Source organism: Phyllosticta citribraziliensis (assembly GCF_038025025.1).
Source record: "Phyllosticta citribraziliensis strain CPC 17464 chromosome Unknown J3D65scaffold_5, whole genome shotgun sequence".
NCBI classification, from domain to species: domain Eukaryota; kingdom Fungi; phylum Ascomycota; class Dothideomycetes; order Botryosphaeriales; family Phyllostictaceae; genus Phyllosticta; species Phyllosticta citribraziliensis.
The window spans coordinates 1703011-1719884 of NW_027117342.1; the positions used below are offsets into that span (position 1 = coordinate 1703011).

General features: G+C 55.4%; 7 protein-coding genes across 7 annotated transcripts; 4 read left to right on the plus strand and 3 right to left on the minus strand.

Moving 5' to 3' along the window:
* Positions 1-1578: 1578 nt before the first annotated feature.
* J3D65DRAFT_622576 (uncharacterized protein) lies at positions 1579-2871 on the minus strand. The gene is made up of 2 exons (XM_066800085.1): positions 2549-2871; positions 1579-2472 (listed from the first exon to the last, which is right to left on the minus strand). Exons 1-2 carry the CDS (start codon positions 2810-2812, stop codon positions 1915-1917), a joined length of 822 nt encoding a protein of 273 aa, XP_066656300.1. The 5' UTR covers positions 2813-2871; the 3' UTR covers positions 1579-1914.
* On the minus strand, positions 2661-4109 carry J3D65DRAFT_336748 (uncharacterized protein). Its single transcript, XM_066795455.1, has 3 exons — positions 3709-4109; positions 2872-3654; positions 2661-2803 (listed from the first exon to the last, which is right to left on the minus strand). Exons 1-2 carry the CDS (start codon positions 3710-3712, stop codon positions 2978-2980), a joined length of 681 nt encoding a protein of 226 aa, XP_066656301.1. The 5' UTR covers positions 3713-4109; the 3' UTR covers positions 2661-2803; positions 2872-2977.
* A 2808-nt stretch (positions 4110-6917) lies between these two features.
* Positions 6918-8059, plus strand: J3D65DRAFT_551573 (uncharacterized protein; the record flags this gene model as incomplete). Its single annotated transcript, XM_066797045.1, has 4 exons — positions 6918-7076; positions 7212-7426; positions 7505-7835; positions 7889-8059. The coding sequence occupies 4 exons, from the start codon at positions 6918-6920 to the stop codon at positions 8057-8059; spliced, it is 876 nt and encodes a 291-aa protein (XP_066656302.1).
* A 435-nt stretch (positions 8060-8494) lies between these two features.
* On the plus strand, positions 8495-11075 carry J3D65DRAFT_336518 (uncharacterized protein). The gene has a single exon (XM_066795454.1). The coding sequence runs from the start codon at positions 8929-8931 to the stop codon at positions 10921-10923; it is 1995 nt and encodes a 664-aa protein (XP_066656303.1). The 5' UTR covers positions 8495-8928; the 3' UTR covers positions 10924-11075.
* A 1223-nt stretch (positions 11076-12298) lies between these two features.
* J3D65DRAFT_602614 (uncharacterized protein) lies at positions 12299-12769 on the minus strand (the record flags this gene model as incomplete). Its single annotated transcript, XM_066798133.1, has 1 exon — positions 12299-12769. The coding sequence occupies one exon, from the start codon at positions 12767-12769 to the stop codon at positions 12299-12301; it is 471 nt and encodes a 156-aa protein (XP_066656304.1).
* Positions 12770-13224: 455 nt separating this feature from the next.
* On the plus strand, positions 13225-14633 carry J3D65DRAFT_622593 (uncharacterized protein). Its single transcript, XM_066800086.1, has one exon. The coding sequence runs from the start codon at positions 13640-13642 to the stop codon at positions 14420-14422; it is 783 nt and encodes a 260-aa protein (XP_066656305.1). The 5' UTR covers positions 13225-13639; the 3' UTR covers positions 14423-14633.
* Positions 14634-14869: 236 nt separating this feature from the next.
* On the plus strand, positions 14870-16856 carry J3D65DRAFT_336796 (uncharacterized protein). Its single transcript, XM_066795457.1, has 2 exons — positions 14870-15005; positions 15061-16856. The coding sequence occupies exons 1-2, from the start codon at positions 14997-14999 to the stop codon at positions 16633-16635; spliced, it is 1584 nt and encodes a 527-aa protein (XP_066656306.1). The 5' UTR covers positions 14870-14996; the 3' UTR covers positions 16636-16856.
* Positions 16857-16874: the final 18 nt, after the last annotated feature.

Genomic DNA, 16874 nt, shown 5'->3' on the forward strand with positions numbered 1-16874 from the left:
AACGACGGCGGCGGCAGCAGCGAAGAGGCGAAGCAACGAAAAGGCAACTTGAGGAGGGATGTGCGTGCGCGCATGCATGAGCGGCGCTCCGAAAGTTTAAATGGGCCAAACGAGGCTTTTCCCCCTCCATCCCTCCATCCCTCTTAGCACTCTGTTTTTTGACAATGGGCTTCTTCCCTGTCCTGACGCTTAACTGGCGAGGGCAGAGAGAGACAGACAGGAGAGGGAGGGGTGAAGAGCTTAAGCCCTTTCCCCGATGTCTTTCAGGGGCCACCCTGGGACAAACCACGTGTCGCCGGATGATGCTATGGCATGGCACCCTCGCCTCGCTTTACCTTGCATGGACGGGCTGGTGGTCGAGTGCCGTGCGCGTGCGGTGTGTCGCGCGGTTGAGGGGTTCTATCCACCCGCGTTTAGGGCGTTGTTGTTGCTGCTGGCACCACTGTAAGATGGGAGCACAGACAAGTCACGAATGATTTATTAGACGGTCGAGTTGAACATTGGAGTTGGCACTAGACAGCGAGGAGCATCACTGCATACTTGGTCATCATCGGCGCTTGGGCGGAATAGAATACACACCACGGCCTCGTCGCGTCATACTAAACCCCTACTGATTGAGTGCTCGAATCAAGCGAAACAGTTGGGAAGAAATGCTGCCACTGTCTCAATCTGTTTGTTTTGCGAGAGCGAGAGAGAGCGAGGAGAAAAGTGACCAGTTTCTTGGACACCTAGGAAATCGTTGCCCGGGCATCCCCTGCCTCCAGACTGATGACCTCCCCTCTCCGTCTTTCCCTCGACTGCCGGTACCTAGCTTCCGTGCGTCGTCACATGGCCCCCCTAAAAGTGATGTACATACACCATGTGGTGTCGGTAGCAAGCAGCCGCTGGCTGGCGTACCGTACCTAACCGCACAACCGCCCATCCAACCGCCCAGGCGCGCGTGCGCTGCTGCGGATAGCTCGCCGAACGACACGACGGTCGACGACAAAGCAGTAATCGCGATCAGATCGATTGGCGGACTGCTGATCTCGCTCCTGATCTGGTCCGCTTCGGTTGGTTTTCTTGTCATTTGTCTGTTTCGACGACATACATGGCCTGATCTTGATCTTGATCTGATCTGCTGATCTGATGTGTCTCCTCCTGTCCAGTTAATGACAAACGGAGACGATGACGGCGACCTCGACGGCCTCGACGACCTCGACTGATTCATTGTTTGGTCAAGTAGGTAGGCGGGCATTTCACTTCGACGTCGCACAGTATTGCGCACGCGCACTTCCAACACGTATTTGTCGGCGAAGTAGCCACTGCTCTCACACACACTCTCTCCCCTTCTTCGGGAAGCCATGTTGAATCACGGCTGTTTGCCGATTTTCGTCGTCTGACTCCGTATTTGCTTGCTTTCGACGCTTGTTGGAGCGGCAAGAAGGAAGCAGAGAGGACAAGCAAAAGCTTGGTAGCTGAGGCTCTCACGCAGACCCCTTCTCTTGCGATTTTTCAATCTTTCGGTTGACTGATCAATTGTGATTTGCAAGTGGCGGTATGAGAGCAAAGGGGGGTGACGGATCTTTGAGGAACTTGCATAATGGTGAAGATGAAAGAACATGTCTAGGCAAGGAAAGAAGCAATGGTGTTTCCTACTACGTCCGGCTTGTCTATTCTGATGCACCTCCCCCTTCCCCTTCGCCATTGCCACCATACCAGCGCATAAATTTTACTTGGTTACACGCCCATCGCTGCAATACAGTGTACACTATACCAACACATGCAAAATTTAATCTGCTCGCTACTACATGGCTATCTCACCAATGAACAATGCCTACACGGCGCCAGCTCCGTTCCCTGCTCACCATTCCGCGATACAGCCCTACGCATTCAAGGACATATGCTTATGTAGATACGAACGCACGCACGCACTCACGCGGAACGGCTTAGCCGGCTCCGCGCCACCAGAGAATGGCGGGTGGCGAGCAGAGAGGGGTGTGTGATAGGGCTTGTCCGGCTGCTGTGATACTCGCGTGGGCTGAGTGAATAGCCAAATGGACGGTGGATGGATGCATGGTGGCATGGGTCCGGAGGCGCCACGCGTACGTGCAGGCAGGGGAAGCAAGCAGAGAAAGAAAGTAGACATGGTGATGAACGAGAGGGGCGTGCGAGGACAACAGGGTAGCGCGGGCGAAGGAGGCGTGAGGAGACGAGAGGAGGTGGAGACAAGTACTGTGTACCGTATGACGTGATGAGCGAGAGGGGTGAGGGGAGAGGAGTAAAGTTTGGCGCGACCACGGTGACGAGAGCATAGACGGCTCGTGGGCGTAGTTGGTCTTGCGTTTTCCCGCTCCCCTGTCTCTTTGACCCGCGAGAGGAGAAGGAAGGGCGGGTGAGGTGGCGCCTTTTGCTATCAAGGAGGTGATCATAGAAGAAGAGGGGTGTGTGTGGTGTGCCTAGTGACGCTTGCCGATGTCCCGTGCGGACGTCCTGTAATTGAGTTCGAAGTTGCTTTGATCAGTCCTTTGGTTGAACGTTCTGTTGGTGTTCAGTATACTGTACCTACAGGACGGGAATCGAAGCCGGGGATGAGGTAGCAGGGAGTAGGTCGAGCGGGTGGTTGGTCCGAAGCGCTGGGTAGGATGCCATGCCAGCACGCACGGGAAGTTGGCTGTTGCCACGGTATGGATGCGCAAGCGGGAGTGGGAGGCATGGGTGGGAGGAAAGTTTGTGACCTGGCAGCTGGTCGAGGGAATGGGGGCAACGGGTGGGGAAAAGGTGGTGGACTTGCGGTAGACATCGGGGAATCTTGTCGACAAGGCTGCGTCATAATTGCTCCATCAGTAATTCAATTTGGGGTTGAATACAGGATTGACTCGTCCACAGTACCTTTTGATGTTCGATTGAGGTCAGAGCCTGAGTCTCTGCTTCTGGCCGTCCACACCATACACTTGTCGACGGCGAAGACAAATGCCACGGAGAGTTATACTCCCGGTCAGCTCTCCTGCACGTTGACATATCTCACCCACTTTCCGCCGCCAACCCTGCCTACCACTGCATTGAGCGCAAATTTAGCGCCTTGGCTCGAACTCCTGGTCCAACAACACTCATGACCCAAATCTCGTTTGTTATGCCGGAGCTCCGATTCCTTTTTTGTAAGCCCAGGTCGACAAAAGACGGAGTGACGGGCGGGTGGTATAAGCCTTCGCAAACGACATCTGCGACCAATGGTTGATAGCGCTACGATTCTGTCCAGTCGGGGACTTGGTTGGGCATATGTGGCAGACGTCGTCGTTGAGGATGCGCTGCATGCATGCCGCGGCTGGGCGATACAGGAAAGTAAGCGGGGAAATCCCCGTTCATGCAGCCCGGGGGAAACGGCGACCGGGGCAAGCGGGAGAGCGGCTGTTTCACCAGACTTGGTTAACAGGCAGGCGGCATAGGCTGGGGCATGGCTGCGAGAGGTGTGCCACGTTGGGAAGGTGGTGATGGACATCGAAATCCAGATGCTTTTCTTCAAGTGTTTGCTTGGAGAAGGGGGCGGAGGCTTTCGGCGAGCGGGGTTGTCTTGATAAGACTTCTTAATTTTGAAAAAAGGAGAATGCCGAATATTGAGCTGTGAGCGCAAGGCATCAGAGTTGCTTGATTTTCGTCGTGCATGGTTGCGCGTTACTGCCATTGGTCCAGTCAGCATGCAGACGCGGCAAGTCCGAGTGAAGAAAGCACACATGGCCGCTCAGCAGGCGACAAACTATCGTGGTTTCAAAGGTGCTTGTCAATAAGAGAGTAGGGTTGACAAACAATGCCTCCCGCGCTTGGTAGTTGCGTGCCGGGTTTAGGCACCAGGACCAGATGCAAGTGTTGATCATTTCAGTTTGCTGGGTTGTCCTGCTGAGGGCTCGGTACGAGACTTGGCTATGATGTCGACTCTTTTGATTCCGTTAGAGGTGAGGGGACGCTCCGGTCAAGGTTTAGGAAGCTTCTAATTCCTAGTAGCAGATCATATCAGGCTATTAGATTTTCCATGGCGTGGATCAAGGTAATGAAGAGCGCAGCCGTGCAGCACGACTGAATACGATAATATGCTGCATCCTCAATATCACTGCTCGAGCGCCGTTCTTGGCGCCTTAAATGTAGGCCGAAGTGCGTAGATGCAAGTTACAAGCCATTGACCTCACCGATCTTTGGGTTTGGATTAGACCGTCGGGGATAGGAAGGTCGAAGCGGAAAAGGGCTGGTAGTAAGACCTGTCGCAAACTGGATAACGGCTCAAATAATCTTTATGCTCATGCCCCGGACCCTTGATCCTGCAGGGTCCACGGGTGGCGGTAGTTGGCGTCGATCCTTTTCCTCCTGAGTTAAGCGGCCCGAGGCTTTGGGCACGCAGAGGTGTGCCATGGATTCGCGGCAACGTATGGTTTGCGAAATGACAGTCGTCTGTTCAAGGCGAAGCGACGGAGCAGGTGTTTCGTTTTCCAATACCCCAAACCGCGCGTCAAAAGCGTGAGCTGGAACCAAGTTTTTGTTACGGCGGGGAGAATCCTGGTCTAGAGAGGCGGGAAAATGTCAACACATGGAAGAGACGGGCCAGCGTTGGAACTTACTTGCCAAACATGGCTAATGATGCGTCGCCGCTCACAATTACCACTGACTATAACTCCCAGTGACTGCAAAACCTACGGTATACAAGCGGAATAGGGTTGCTCAAGAAGACGAAGAGACACGACCATGACTCCAGTTCTTCCATATTCAACTGGCCGACATTGTCTCAGTCAATCCATTCTCCAAAGCTAGATGCTCGTAACTTATTTTTGTTCTGCGACCCCTAGCTAGACCTTTTTAGCAGGGTTACAGTAAACCTTTGTTTCTTCACAAGTCTTGATGTCTTATTCCCGGCGGGAAATTGGATACAATTTGGTCGAAGTACTTGAAGGATGCTCACCGTGATGAGAAACCTGCGAATTTGCTTGCTTTACTTTAAGAAGAGCGGATCTCCCCGACAGACATAAAGCATCAACCACAAGCGCGTGGGCAAGGCTGCGGATCATTCTGACCAGCGCCCAAAGGCGCGCGAAGCTCCCGGATTGAAGTCAACAGCCCGGCGCGATCTCGTCCCGAGGATCTTCTTCGTCAAAAGCTTGAAAGTGACCTCCCAACTTGGGGCCAATCAAGTTAAAGAGTTGATCTCAGGGTCTCAGCCATGTAGCCAATCCGTTTCCTTGTCCATTCATAGAGCTGGGCTGCTATGACGTCGCAGAAGGAACGAAAACACTCGAGGACCTAAAAGGCATGGCATGTGCTCTTCCGCATAGCTGGTATCGAGACTCGATACCGAGGTAAAGTCGCTGCTGTGATTTCATTTCATTTTTTGAACGAGATGTGGGATATCAACCATCTGTGTGAATTTAGCAAGGACGTCATGAAATAGACTTTGGCTTGGACAAAATGACGTGCACGAAACGAGGCACAAAGCCTGTGGACGAATCTACGTTCCGTGTCCAAATGAAATCCACGTAAGTTCCGCACAAGTTCCGCACAAGTTCCGCATGAATTCCGCGATAGAACGGAATTACCCACAAGTGTTTTGACGTTGAGCCAAAATGGAGGCCGGGCTAAGTGGGAAGGTTTCACCGGCCCATGTCAAACTTGGTCATGTGTAATTCTTCTTCCAGGGCAAGTTGGGCGTCGGAGCGGGAATCGACTTGCGAACGGGAGACGACAGACAGAGGCAACTGAGTTGTTGGTTTGTTTGGCAGGCGAGAGAAAGCGGAAGCTAGGAGGTTCGGGGCGGAGCGAACTGCAAGGGACCCGAGAGCCGCGTGGCGCGCATCAAACGCGAGCCAGGAATCCGCTTTGGGACGACGAGTGGAATCAAGGCAGGGTGCATGGTGTGTTGAGCAGGTGGCTGTGGGGGTTGTACGCTGGCCGTGGCAGCGGCAAGAATCGCGGTTGGATTCAGCGACGCCATTGTTCACCTGCTCGTGTCCGTCACGCGGCCAAGGAGTCTGCCTCGGTCAAGTGGTTGGCGCCTGGCGTTGGGTTGGCAGATTTTCGTTAGCTTGGGTCGACGCGGTGCCTCGAGCTCCCTGGCAGACGGGACGATCCGGGGTGGGGGTTGGAGTAGCAAAGAAAGCGAAGGGCTGCTGTGTATCGCTGTCGCCAAAGAAGATTGCGGTGCGACCTGGGGGCTTAGTAACGAGGCAGCCACGATGCATTGCGGCAAGTGGTCCGGCTGTCGTGTCGCCCTTCTCGAACGGACATGGACCTGAGCCTTGCCTTTGGTGTTTCAGCTGACAGCGTCATCTCCCGCCCTCCGCCTGCCTCAGGTGCCTCAGGTCTCCATGTGCTTCACCAACGTGCCCACGACAGCCATCACGACCACGTCGCCATGCTACCTTGCGACCCGGCCGCTGGACTCATCCATTGGCAACGGAACCTGCCTGGGCTCCATGTCCGTGGTAGTCTGCCACTCTGGTCGAGGCCATGAGGTCACCGTGGCCGCCCCAGCCATAGGCAATGTTTCGACAAAAGCAACGCCCCGAGGACCTTTTCTTGTGTCAAGGGAAGCGTGGCTTGCTCTCGCGACCAAATAAACCCTCGACGCTGCCCACCACTCACATGCCGATTCGCACGCGATTCAGCTTTTCCGTCCATCTCGACTCAGTTGCAGCTTGCCGCTCCCGCTACAAATAACCTTGGCCTTTTTCGCCCTTTGCGACTCCGCGACCCTTCTCAACTGGGACCCTTTGACGCTGCACTGGATTGGGGTCGTCGTGGCGTCTCTCATTGTCAGTTTGGGCTGCTGATATCATCAAGTACTCCCAGGCTACCAACTGTCCGATTCAGGAAGACCAAGCCCGAGGCATTTCAACATAAACCGCCGCCTTTCTTTCACCATCGCCTTTCGCTGAACTTGCCAGTCGGCTTTGGAAGACATGGCCCACCTCACTTCCCTTCCTTCGGAGCTTCTGCTGCACATTCTGAGCTACCTCCCAATAAGATCTTTGTTGGCCTTTTCGGAAACCAGTCGCATGGCCTACATCCTGGCCTCTTCCAGCCTGCAGACCTTGTCCTTGGGAATATACCCAAACCGCGTCTCTTCGTTGATCAGCCAACTTTCGAGTTCGAGTCCGACTGCGTCGCCCTTCTCCCGCAGCGCCAGGAGCAGTCTTCATGAAAGCACCATCGTGACCTCGGGAGAAGCTTCGACTTACGGCCTTTTCAACGAGGCAAACACCGTCGCACACGTCATACCCAAAGCATCTGAGCACCGACCAAACACACTCCTGACCTTTCACACGGCTTTGACCTCTTCCATTCTCTCGCGGTATTGCGTCTCCATGCGAAATCTGGAGCTGTCGGTTTGGGCCCTAACACCACCCATTGCCGATGCCCTTGCGAGCCTCAAGAACGTTCGCTGCCTAAGCCTGCGAGTCGAAGATCCGTTTGGTCGCGGCTTCTTGCGCAGATGGATCATCAATTGGGGAAACACAACGGATGATGAGGACATTTCTCCGCGCAGTTCGCCCAGTTTTTTCCGCGCAATGCCTGAAGCGGGAAGCGGGACCGAGTGGAACAAGTTTGCCGACGCATGGGGTCGGCTGGAGACGCTCCGGCTCATGGGCGCTGAAATCAGCGACTGGCAGCTATGCAGAATCCTCGAGCGGAATCCAGGTCTGAAAGAGTTGTGGCTTAAGAAGTGCCCGGACGTCGGACGAGACTTGCTCAAATACATGGCTGAAGAGTGGGATGGAAGGCTAGGCTTGGACGCATTGAGTCTGATCGAGTGTGACGCGGCGGTGGAGATTGACGAGGAAGCCATGGAATACATCGGGGAGCTGACAAACCTCAAGGTAGGCGCCCTGATTTGAACATGGATGAATGGCTGAACTCTGACCATGATTAGCACTTGTCGCTCCTTGGATGTAGAGGAGTGTCGAACAATGTTGTCGCCCGATCAAATCACGATTTCTGGCATATACCAGCTATCGAACTTCCTCACGTGGCGGAACCAGGACTCGTGCCGGCCGTGATCGAAGTCGACCCAGCATATGGCGACGATGATTCACTCTGGTGAGGATGCCAAAAGGCAAATTCGATGGACCGATGTTTGATTTTGCATCGACTGGACATCGTTTCGATCTTTCTGCACGGGATGAGGAATGGGAAACTCCTCGGGGCTCTTGCATCATCGTCCCGTGTACTGTCACACTGAATTCTGCACCGGCGCTGTGATCTTGCACTGCACCTCAAAGCTGGGTCATCCTGAGCGGCCAAACAGACTACAGCGGTGTTTCCTCAGGTGGAACAGCCGGGAGACTGTCGCTTCCATTCCGCCAATTGCAGGTTTGCCGACTCACGCTGCACCCCGACGCCCTGGCAGTGGATAACTTGGGGCCAATGGCGAGCAGCAGGCATTCAAATGTCCGAGGAGCAGATGGTTGACCTGAGCCCTACTCAAGGCCTACACCACGGCATCAAAACTCGGGCCCCAAGTGAGAGTTCAAGGAGGCGACAGGACCTTGGCCGAGGTTGGCACAAGAGCTTGGAGCGGGCTCGCAATATTGAACTTACTCGTCTTCGCGACTGGTAGCACTGAGGAGCGAATCGATTGCTGATTGCGACAAACTTTTTGGCGACGGTATTTTCTGAAAATGTCCGTTTTGTGGCCGGAATGGGTATAGCTCAATGGATTCACTTGCGATGTGAATCTCAACTTCACTCTGACCTCAAGTGAAAGGCACACCGCCCGCTAATTCGCCAGGCCACTGGTTTTTCGATCATAATGCTATTGAGCTCCGTCTCGTCTCGTCTTGCCTCCCACCCTCGTTCACCACTCCACCCCCAACACCACGCGCTTTGACGTCGCCGCTGTACCCTCGACCGTACAGCTCGCTCTCATCGCCTCGTTCAACACCGCACCTTTCACGCCTTTGAGCTTTCAAAATGCCTGAACTTCACGCTTTTCCCTCTCACCGGCTGCCGACTTTGCCAGACCCCCCTTCTGAGGAGTCGTTCCGCGACTTCAAGCGTATGCCCCTGGATTGCTGCCGCGACTTCATCTACTCGACTGCCCGCGAGATTGACGAGATTGAAGACGCCGTCCCAATCTTCAAGCTTTCGCGCGACAGGAACTCTCATGTCGACCTGCTCAAATTCTCTCTCGACCATGTCCTGATCAACGGCACCGACGACGCCGGCGAGCTCGAGGAGCAGTTCGACGGGCTCCACCTCTTCGAAGACGTCTTCTACATCACAGCCGTCAAGATCTACAACCTCTACTCAGACCTCAGGGTCCGCTTCGCCAACGGATTCATCCAGCTCGACACGCAAATGGTGAATGGCATCACGGCCGCGAGCATGCTCAACCTGCTCTGGTTGCGCTGGGGCTCCTTGTTCGACCTCGAGGTGCTTGCGACGCTCAACTTTGCCGTTCGCAAGGAAAACCTGTTCGCCTTCAAGACGAAGCACAATGCCGAAGTCTTCATGCGCAGCAAGCGCTTCAGGAGCCGCTACACCAGGCCGACCGCCCACGCCACGATCCGCCGCGCCCTCAACCGCTACGCCTTCAACGAGAATGAGCTCAGCGCCAGGATTCCTGGCCTTCACAAGCTCACCGACTTCAATCCGGCCGCGCTCGCCGCTCACGTCCAGCAGAAGAACAGCGCCAGCCTCGCTGCGTGGGATCACACGAAGGAAATCCTTGAGTACACCAGCAGATCGCCTGCGCTCGTCAACCGCCATGACTCGATGGAGCTGGATGTCACCCAGCCGCAGACAGTCAACACCATTAGCACTACGACCGGAAGCCCCGTTGGCGCCTATGGCTTTTCCGAGTGCAGCAGCGTATCGCCAAATGGGGCGTTCGTCTTCAGCGAGCCCAACAGCTTCGTGTTCGGCGTTGACACACAGGCTCGGCCCAGCACCGATACAGAGCCCACCCAATGTTTCGGCGGCGACAGCATGGATCTGGATCAAGACACACACCAGGAGAAGAAGGAAGAGGAGGATGAAGATGAGGCGTTGGAAGTGATCCAGGACGACTTCATAATGGATGCCGGCTCGACCCAGGACGACGGCAGCTACAGCCCCATGGACTTTGTCCTGCAGCCGACCACGTACGCCGTCAGCAACACTACCACCGCTCCTCCAGCCGCCACCACTCCTGCGCAGAAGGCAATCAACCACTCCGTTGCGGCCAAGCAGCTCAATGTCCTCGAGAAGCTCAAGGAGCTCGCTGGGCCCCAGCAGAAGCAGCAGCATGTGGCAGCCTTCAAGTCCAAAGCCGCCATCCGCAAGGAAAACTTCATCAAGAAGACGGAGCTTAAGCTGGCTCAGACAAAAGCCCGCCACCCATCCATTGACAGCAGCATTGCCGCAACGCCGTCGCCGCATGGCAAGGACGCTCTCGGCACCACGGTGCCCGAATCGACGTTGACGCGGCCGCAAATGCAGCTGCTCGCCCCGACCATCTACGGCCAGGACACCAACACAACCAACATGGGCGTCTTCGGCGGCCTCACCTTCGGCGCCGCATTCGAAGACACGCCCGCGCCGAAGCCGACCACGCAGCACAGCCGCTCGCCCGTCATGACGATGCCATCGACGACGGCGGAGCAGCATGTGCACGACCAGCAGCACAACGCGGGCCGGCTGGAGCGCCACCGCGAGCGCGCGCTGCTCAAGCTCGAGGGCAAGCTGCAGCCCGACGTCGACATGAAGGCGTGGAACTACCGCGACACGTGCCGCTGCGCCGACGACTGCCAGTGCGCCTACTGGTGCCGCAAGGAGCCGTGGCACATGTGTGCGTGCCAGCGCCCTGCTGCGCGTGTGCGCGTTACGAAGCACATCGAGGACGATGCCATCAGCGTAGCGAGCACTATCGGGGAGGAGGTGTGGACAACATGGGAGAGGGAGACGGGGAGGAAGAAATGGTGGTGAAGAGCGGCTTAGCTTGTGGTGTGGCAAGAGGTGGACTTGGTGGTGTCACCATTGGAGAGATGATGGCACACGCTGAAAAGTTGCGTCTCTTCCCTCTTTTCTTCTTTTCCTCATGAGCTGCTTTCCGACACTGCGATAGACGGCGGCCCCGTTCGGCGCACAGCAGCTCTGGTTTGGCCGTCATTGGCGTTGCATTCTGGCCTCTTCTTTTCTCGACGACTTCTCTTCAGCAACGCCGACTGCAACCCTTTGTACAGTACAACGACACAGCAACGACGACAACGATTGACGACAACGACACGGATGGAAGGAAATATGGGACGGAGACGACACCCGCTGCCTTGGACTCCTGACTTGCGAAGAACCTCGGACATGGACACGGTTGGACACAGGCGTTGGGATTTCGGGGGGATTCTGCTTTTTTATTTTCTTTCGTTTTTCTGCATTCGTCCGTTTCTTCTACTAGTATCGTTCTTCCTTAAAAGTCTTCTCTCTTCTGATACTCCACGAGTCCATCGCGTCATTCAAGTCCAACGGTTGAGCATTAAGCGGTTTAGTACACGGGGCGATTTGCCTTTCCGGAATGAAAAACGATGCTTATCTTCAAAGTCAAGGCGTAACGGCTCTTTGCTGACTTGCATTCGCTGCGGTGTACAAACCCTGGCGATTTCTAATGGTGAGGCTGTTAGTCAATGCCAATGAACCCTAGCCAGGACGGGAGAGCTCTCCCTACGACCGCTATGCAAGCACATGTTGATGCCGCGGTGGACCCATGTCGAGTTGGGAGGAAGGTTACTCTTACCCTCGGACTGACACAAGGTCGGGCTGTTACGTTTACTCGACGCGTTGCCTTGGAAGATTCGGTGGTACCGAGGCAAGTCAAGCAGCCGGTCCTAGACCAGCTGTATGTAAGGAAACGTGCGGGTATTGACGGCTCCATGGCGACATGGGGCATCGTGGAAACCCGCAATCCAAATACAGCAATTCAAGGCGCCGAGGTCCAACTCGCGGATACCAATTCGGCCAGGAAGATATCATGCCAACCTTGTTTTCTATAGAAACTGTACTGGTCCGCGTTCCTTGACGGGAACAAGGTAATCAACGGCTGGCGACCCTTCTTTCGAATCTGGCGATGATGCTGCTGGAGCGGCCGCCTGTGATGCTCCTGGTCTGGGCCTGGCGCTGTCCTGAGATGCCGACGCTTCGGCTGAGTTTGCCTTTCTGCGCTTACGCGACTGCCACGAACGTTCTTCGCCTTCAATTTCCTCAAGGACTGCAGTGCCAGTTAGCTGAAAGCGCGGGTGGCCATGGAGAGCAAGTGATTGGGTTATTGCTTGCTCAAACAGGATATCGACGACCGACAGACGGGGGTAGACTAGCCTTCTTTCCAATCTTTGTCGCTTTCCTCATTTCCCGTGCCCAACAGGCCCTCGACATCTACTTCTTCTCCCCTTTGGACCCTCTCAAAGACCTCCCTCAGCAGCGCGATCTTGGCGTCTGCCTTCCTGCTATAATTGGCCATGCTGTTGCGTAGCAGCAAGAGGTTGATGGCGTTGCTTCCAATCATCAAGCCAAAGGCTATGAAGACGGTTGCTGGATTGTTCCAGACAAGGCGCAGCCTTCGCCATCGAGAGGGTCGGGAAGTCGAAGCCCGAGGCGCATGGCGAAAAGCTTTTGGGATGATGTTTTGCCAGAGAGAAGGTTGGACGACGCGCGGAAGAGAGTCGGTCGAGGCGTGTCTAGCAGCGCAAATGGACGATTTCGCCGTCTGCCATTGTGGCTGCGATAAGGGCGGGATGATGCTGAGAGCCAGGCGCGTGGGGATCGTGTGGATGCTGCGTTTCATGTTGGTTTTGGCAGGCTCACCGAGGCAAGCAGCGCATCTGTCGTGGTGGTGTTGGTCGTTCTCCCAGTCGGGATGAGGTTCAGCTTGACGCGATTCTTAGTCAGCACATGATCCCTGTCTGTTCGCTTCTCTGCCAATCATGAAGCAGCAAGTTGAAAACGGCGATCCGGGAAGATGGACATAGATAAATTGTGTAAGTCTCAACGTTTGGAAAATGGCAAGTAAAGCCCGATGGTCGAAGACTGGTGTGGTGGATCGACCAATTAGAAAAATACAGCACTTTTCTAGCACCAACGTCATGGGGGCCCGGCGGCGGTGAGGTGCATGTTATCGCCGGATGCTCCGAGAGGCTGACAGTCACTGTACTGCCTGAGGCGTTCGCGGGCCTCTGTCGGCGAGAAACTACATGTAGTGACGTGCGTCCGACGTCACAGCCAACCGTTGGAACATTGAAAGTACAAACAGAGTCAGTCTGGTGTTTAGCTGCATACATTACCATTGACTGCCTGGACCTCATTCGCAGGAGCTTGTTTGGGCTCCGTATCTGTGCTATCACCGACGCGGGGGGCTTTTGGTGCTTGCTCCGTCATCATCTCAGTCAGTCTTCACCTACTATGTTTCCAGAACTCTCCACTTGAGCCATCCAATTACAACCTCCCACCCACTGTGCAACAAGCACCACCGGCCCCATCGCATCGTGTACCCACAATTCGTTTTGCATTGAGACGTCCTCACTCGCCTTGCGACCCCGCCGCCTACCTGCCGCCCTGCATTTTTTATCAACAAGTACCGAGCCACTGCCCCGCGCTTCACCGCACCACCGCACCCCGCCACTCCTCCGACCCTCGACCAACTAATCCTTTTCACACCATGGGCAAGCCGCCGAATCTGTTCTCTTTCCCCGACTCGGACGAGCTCGCAAAGAGCCTGCGTCTCTTCGTCCTCGACGCCCAGAACCAGGCTTTCGAGCGCCACAACACCTTTCGCATCGCCGTCTCGGGCGGTTCGCTCCCCAAGGTACTCGCCAAGGCCCTCATTCCCTCCGGCGAAGGCACCTGCGTCTTTTCAAAATGGCACATCTTCTTCGCCGATGAGCGCGCCGTTCCTCTCGACCACGAGGACAGCAACTACGGCCTCTTGAAGGCCGAGCTGCTCGACAAGATCCCCGCCGAAATGGGCCAGCCCACCGTCTATCCCATCGACACCAAGTACCTCGACGACGTCCAGGAAATGGCCGACCAATATGAGCAGACGCTTGTCAAGGCCTTTGCTGCTCGCGACAGCGTCAAGATCCCCATGTTCGACCTAATCTTGCTGGGCTGCGGCCCCGACGGTCACACTTGCTCCCTCTTCCCCGGCCACGCGCTGCTCCGCGCAACCGAGGCGTGGGTCCTCCCCATCAGCGACTCACCCAAGCCCCCACCGAAGCGCATCACTCTGTCCCTGCCTGTTGCCTCGCACGGTATCAAGATTGGCTTCGTCGCAACCGGCGGCGGCAAGAAGGACATCATGAGGCAGATCTTCGACACGGAAGAAGGACGCGCACTTCCATGCGGACTGGTCAACTCGAACGCGCAAGAGAGAGTGACTTGGTTCACCGACTACCCGGCTGTCGAAGGCGTAACGTTCCCAGTGAGACGGGGAAGCTTGTAGAAGAGGGCGGCTAGAAACCATGGCTTGACGAACCTTTTCACCTTCACCTGCGTGCGAAGCCTCGCTTATCGTTCATTGGGACATCTATGGCGTATTCTGCACAGCGATTGGCTCGCGTGGGTTGCTCTCATGTCTTGAACGTCATGTTTTGTGTACTAGAATCCGAGGCCTTTATTTTAGGTAGTTGAGGAGGTAATGACAATTAACGTTCATCATGCATTCTTGTCGCCTGCTCGGTTTGTGAATTCTTTGTCATTGCAAGACAAAGCGTGCCAGGACCATTTGAAAAGCTTGTGCATCCATGCCCGCATTGCATACGGTCAAGGAATTTTGACTGGTGCGTACTTCATCCCCAGGTACCGTGCATGATGCGCATCACGTGATCGTCTGCCTCAAGCGTCGAGGTCCATTCCACGTTGGGAACCAGGCGAGATCACCAAACATTGGATTCACCACTGCCGCATCTGATCGCTCCCCCCCTTGTTGCGATTCAACCAAAACTGCCTCCTGCCCTTACACACCTCGTGCAACACCTCAGCAATGGCATACGAGGTATTGATCCTGAAAATCCAAAATGGCATCCGTACGTACCGCTGAGCTACCACATCTAGAGCCCTCTCTCACCTCTGAGACTGCAGCACCCTGAACCAGACAAGCGCGACGCCAATGCATCACCCTCGCGCCTACCCACGCTCTCGAGCAGGTTACCACGACCTCCGACCACGGTGCTAAACAAGGAGAATGAGCCACAAAAACGACGATTGGGGTTAGCGCCTAGGACGGCGACCACGAAGTCGACGGTGGAAGAGCCGGCGAGAGAAGCGCGCAATACCACATTTCAAGCGCATAGCAGAATGCTAAGTCGGACACAAAGTACCAAGACGAAACCGTCATCCGTCAGGCAAGCACATGGCTCTCAGGAATCCGCTACAGCGACAGCTGGTACTACAGCAGGCTTGAGACGAAGGCCGACTGTTGCGAGCAGTGCCCCCTCGCGCTCGACAGATCCAAGAGCTCCAACCTTGAAAACAAGAACAATTGCGAACCCTGAAAGAACGAAAACCAGCTCGGAAGCTTCGAACAACAGAATCCTCGGGCAGGGAAACCGACCCGATTCATCTGGATCGAGTGCTTCACGGCACACTACTGCGCAGCAACAAGCGCGGGCACCATCGCGCTCCAGAGCCGCAACAACGACAGATTCGCCATCTGAGCGGGCCATGCAGCCACCCATCGCCTCGGCACCTTCAAAAATCGGGAGTCCTGACAAGAAGCGCGCAAACAGCTCAGCCCAAGTACACGCGCGGTCAAGGTCTGAATTTGTGGCCACTCGAACGCAGCCTGGCCGTTTGGCTGCCAAAACCCCACCGGCAATCGAAAGAGACCCCGCCCAGAACATGAAGCCGACCTTTTCGACTCTCCAACAGCATTATTCGCCCAAGAAGACTACTGAGCCTCGAAAACCCACTTCGGAGATACTCAAAGCATCTGCCAAACCCGGCCCTGACGAAGATGTATCGGTGGACGTCTTGGCCATGCAAACGGAGCTTTTGCAACTACACACTTTGCGAGAGGCCTCGATAAAAACCCAAGCGCAATGGGCCACCAGTGCGGAGCGTTCTTTACGTATCCAGTTTTACGAGGTGGCAACGGCGTATCATTCGATGCGCAAGAATGAAGGCGAGGTTCAAGAATTGGTCAATCTCCAGGCTCTGCAGGAGTGGAGTAGTGGCAGCGCGAACCTGGGTCTAGCTGAAAACGTTCAACTTCTCGGCCCAGTTCTCAACGAGCTGCGGGCCCTGACCGACTCGGGAGGAAGATACACACGCCTGGTCCAAGAATTCGAGTCATGGGTCGCAAACGTGGAAGCAGTTTGGTCACAACGAGAGGCCAAACAAAGCTTCGAAGTCGCAGACGGCCTAGGAGAAGAATGGAAGTTGGAGGTCAACAGCTTAATCCGTAAGGTTTCGTTGCTTGCCCGAGAGATGGAGCGCATTGTGGAGCCGAGGAGTGGAAGCAGCATCGCGGCCATGGTTCACCTGTGTCGGTCTCTCATCAAAGGCATGACCAAGGAGCTGCAGACCATGAGGCGCGTCGAGGTAGACGTCGCGAGGCGAGAAGCTCAACACATCGAGACGGGACTCGAGGGTGTCGTACTTGGGTCATTGGACAACGGCGCCGTGGCTTCCCGAGCAGCATGGCTGCACGTTTAAACATGGGAGAGACGGCCAGCATCATCATTACGCAAGCCACCCACCGCGGAAATGCCGTGATGGGCTCGTGCAATCCTAGAACCCTAGCAGTAGAGGCCCAAAGCCCCAAACGGTGCTCATGTAATCTTGATGCCTCAGGAGATGCCAAGGCGGAAGATGAATAAGCGCGGGATCGTGCCTAATACCATGTACCCAATACCATTTCCTCCTTTCCTCGCTCCCTCATGGATCTGTTACTT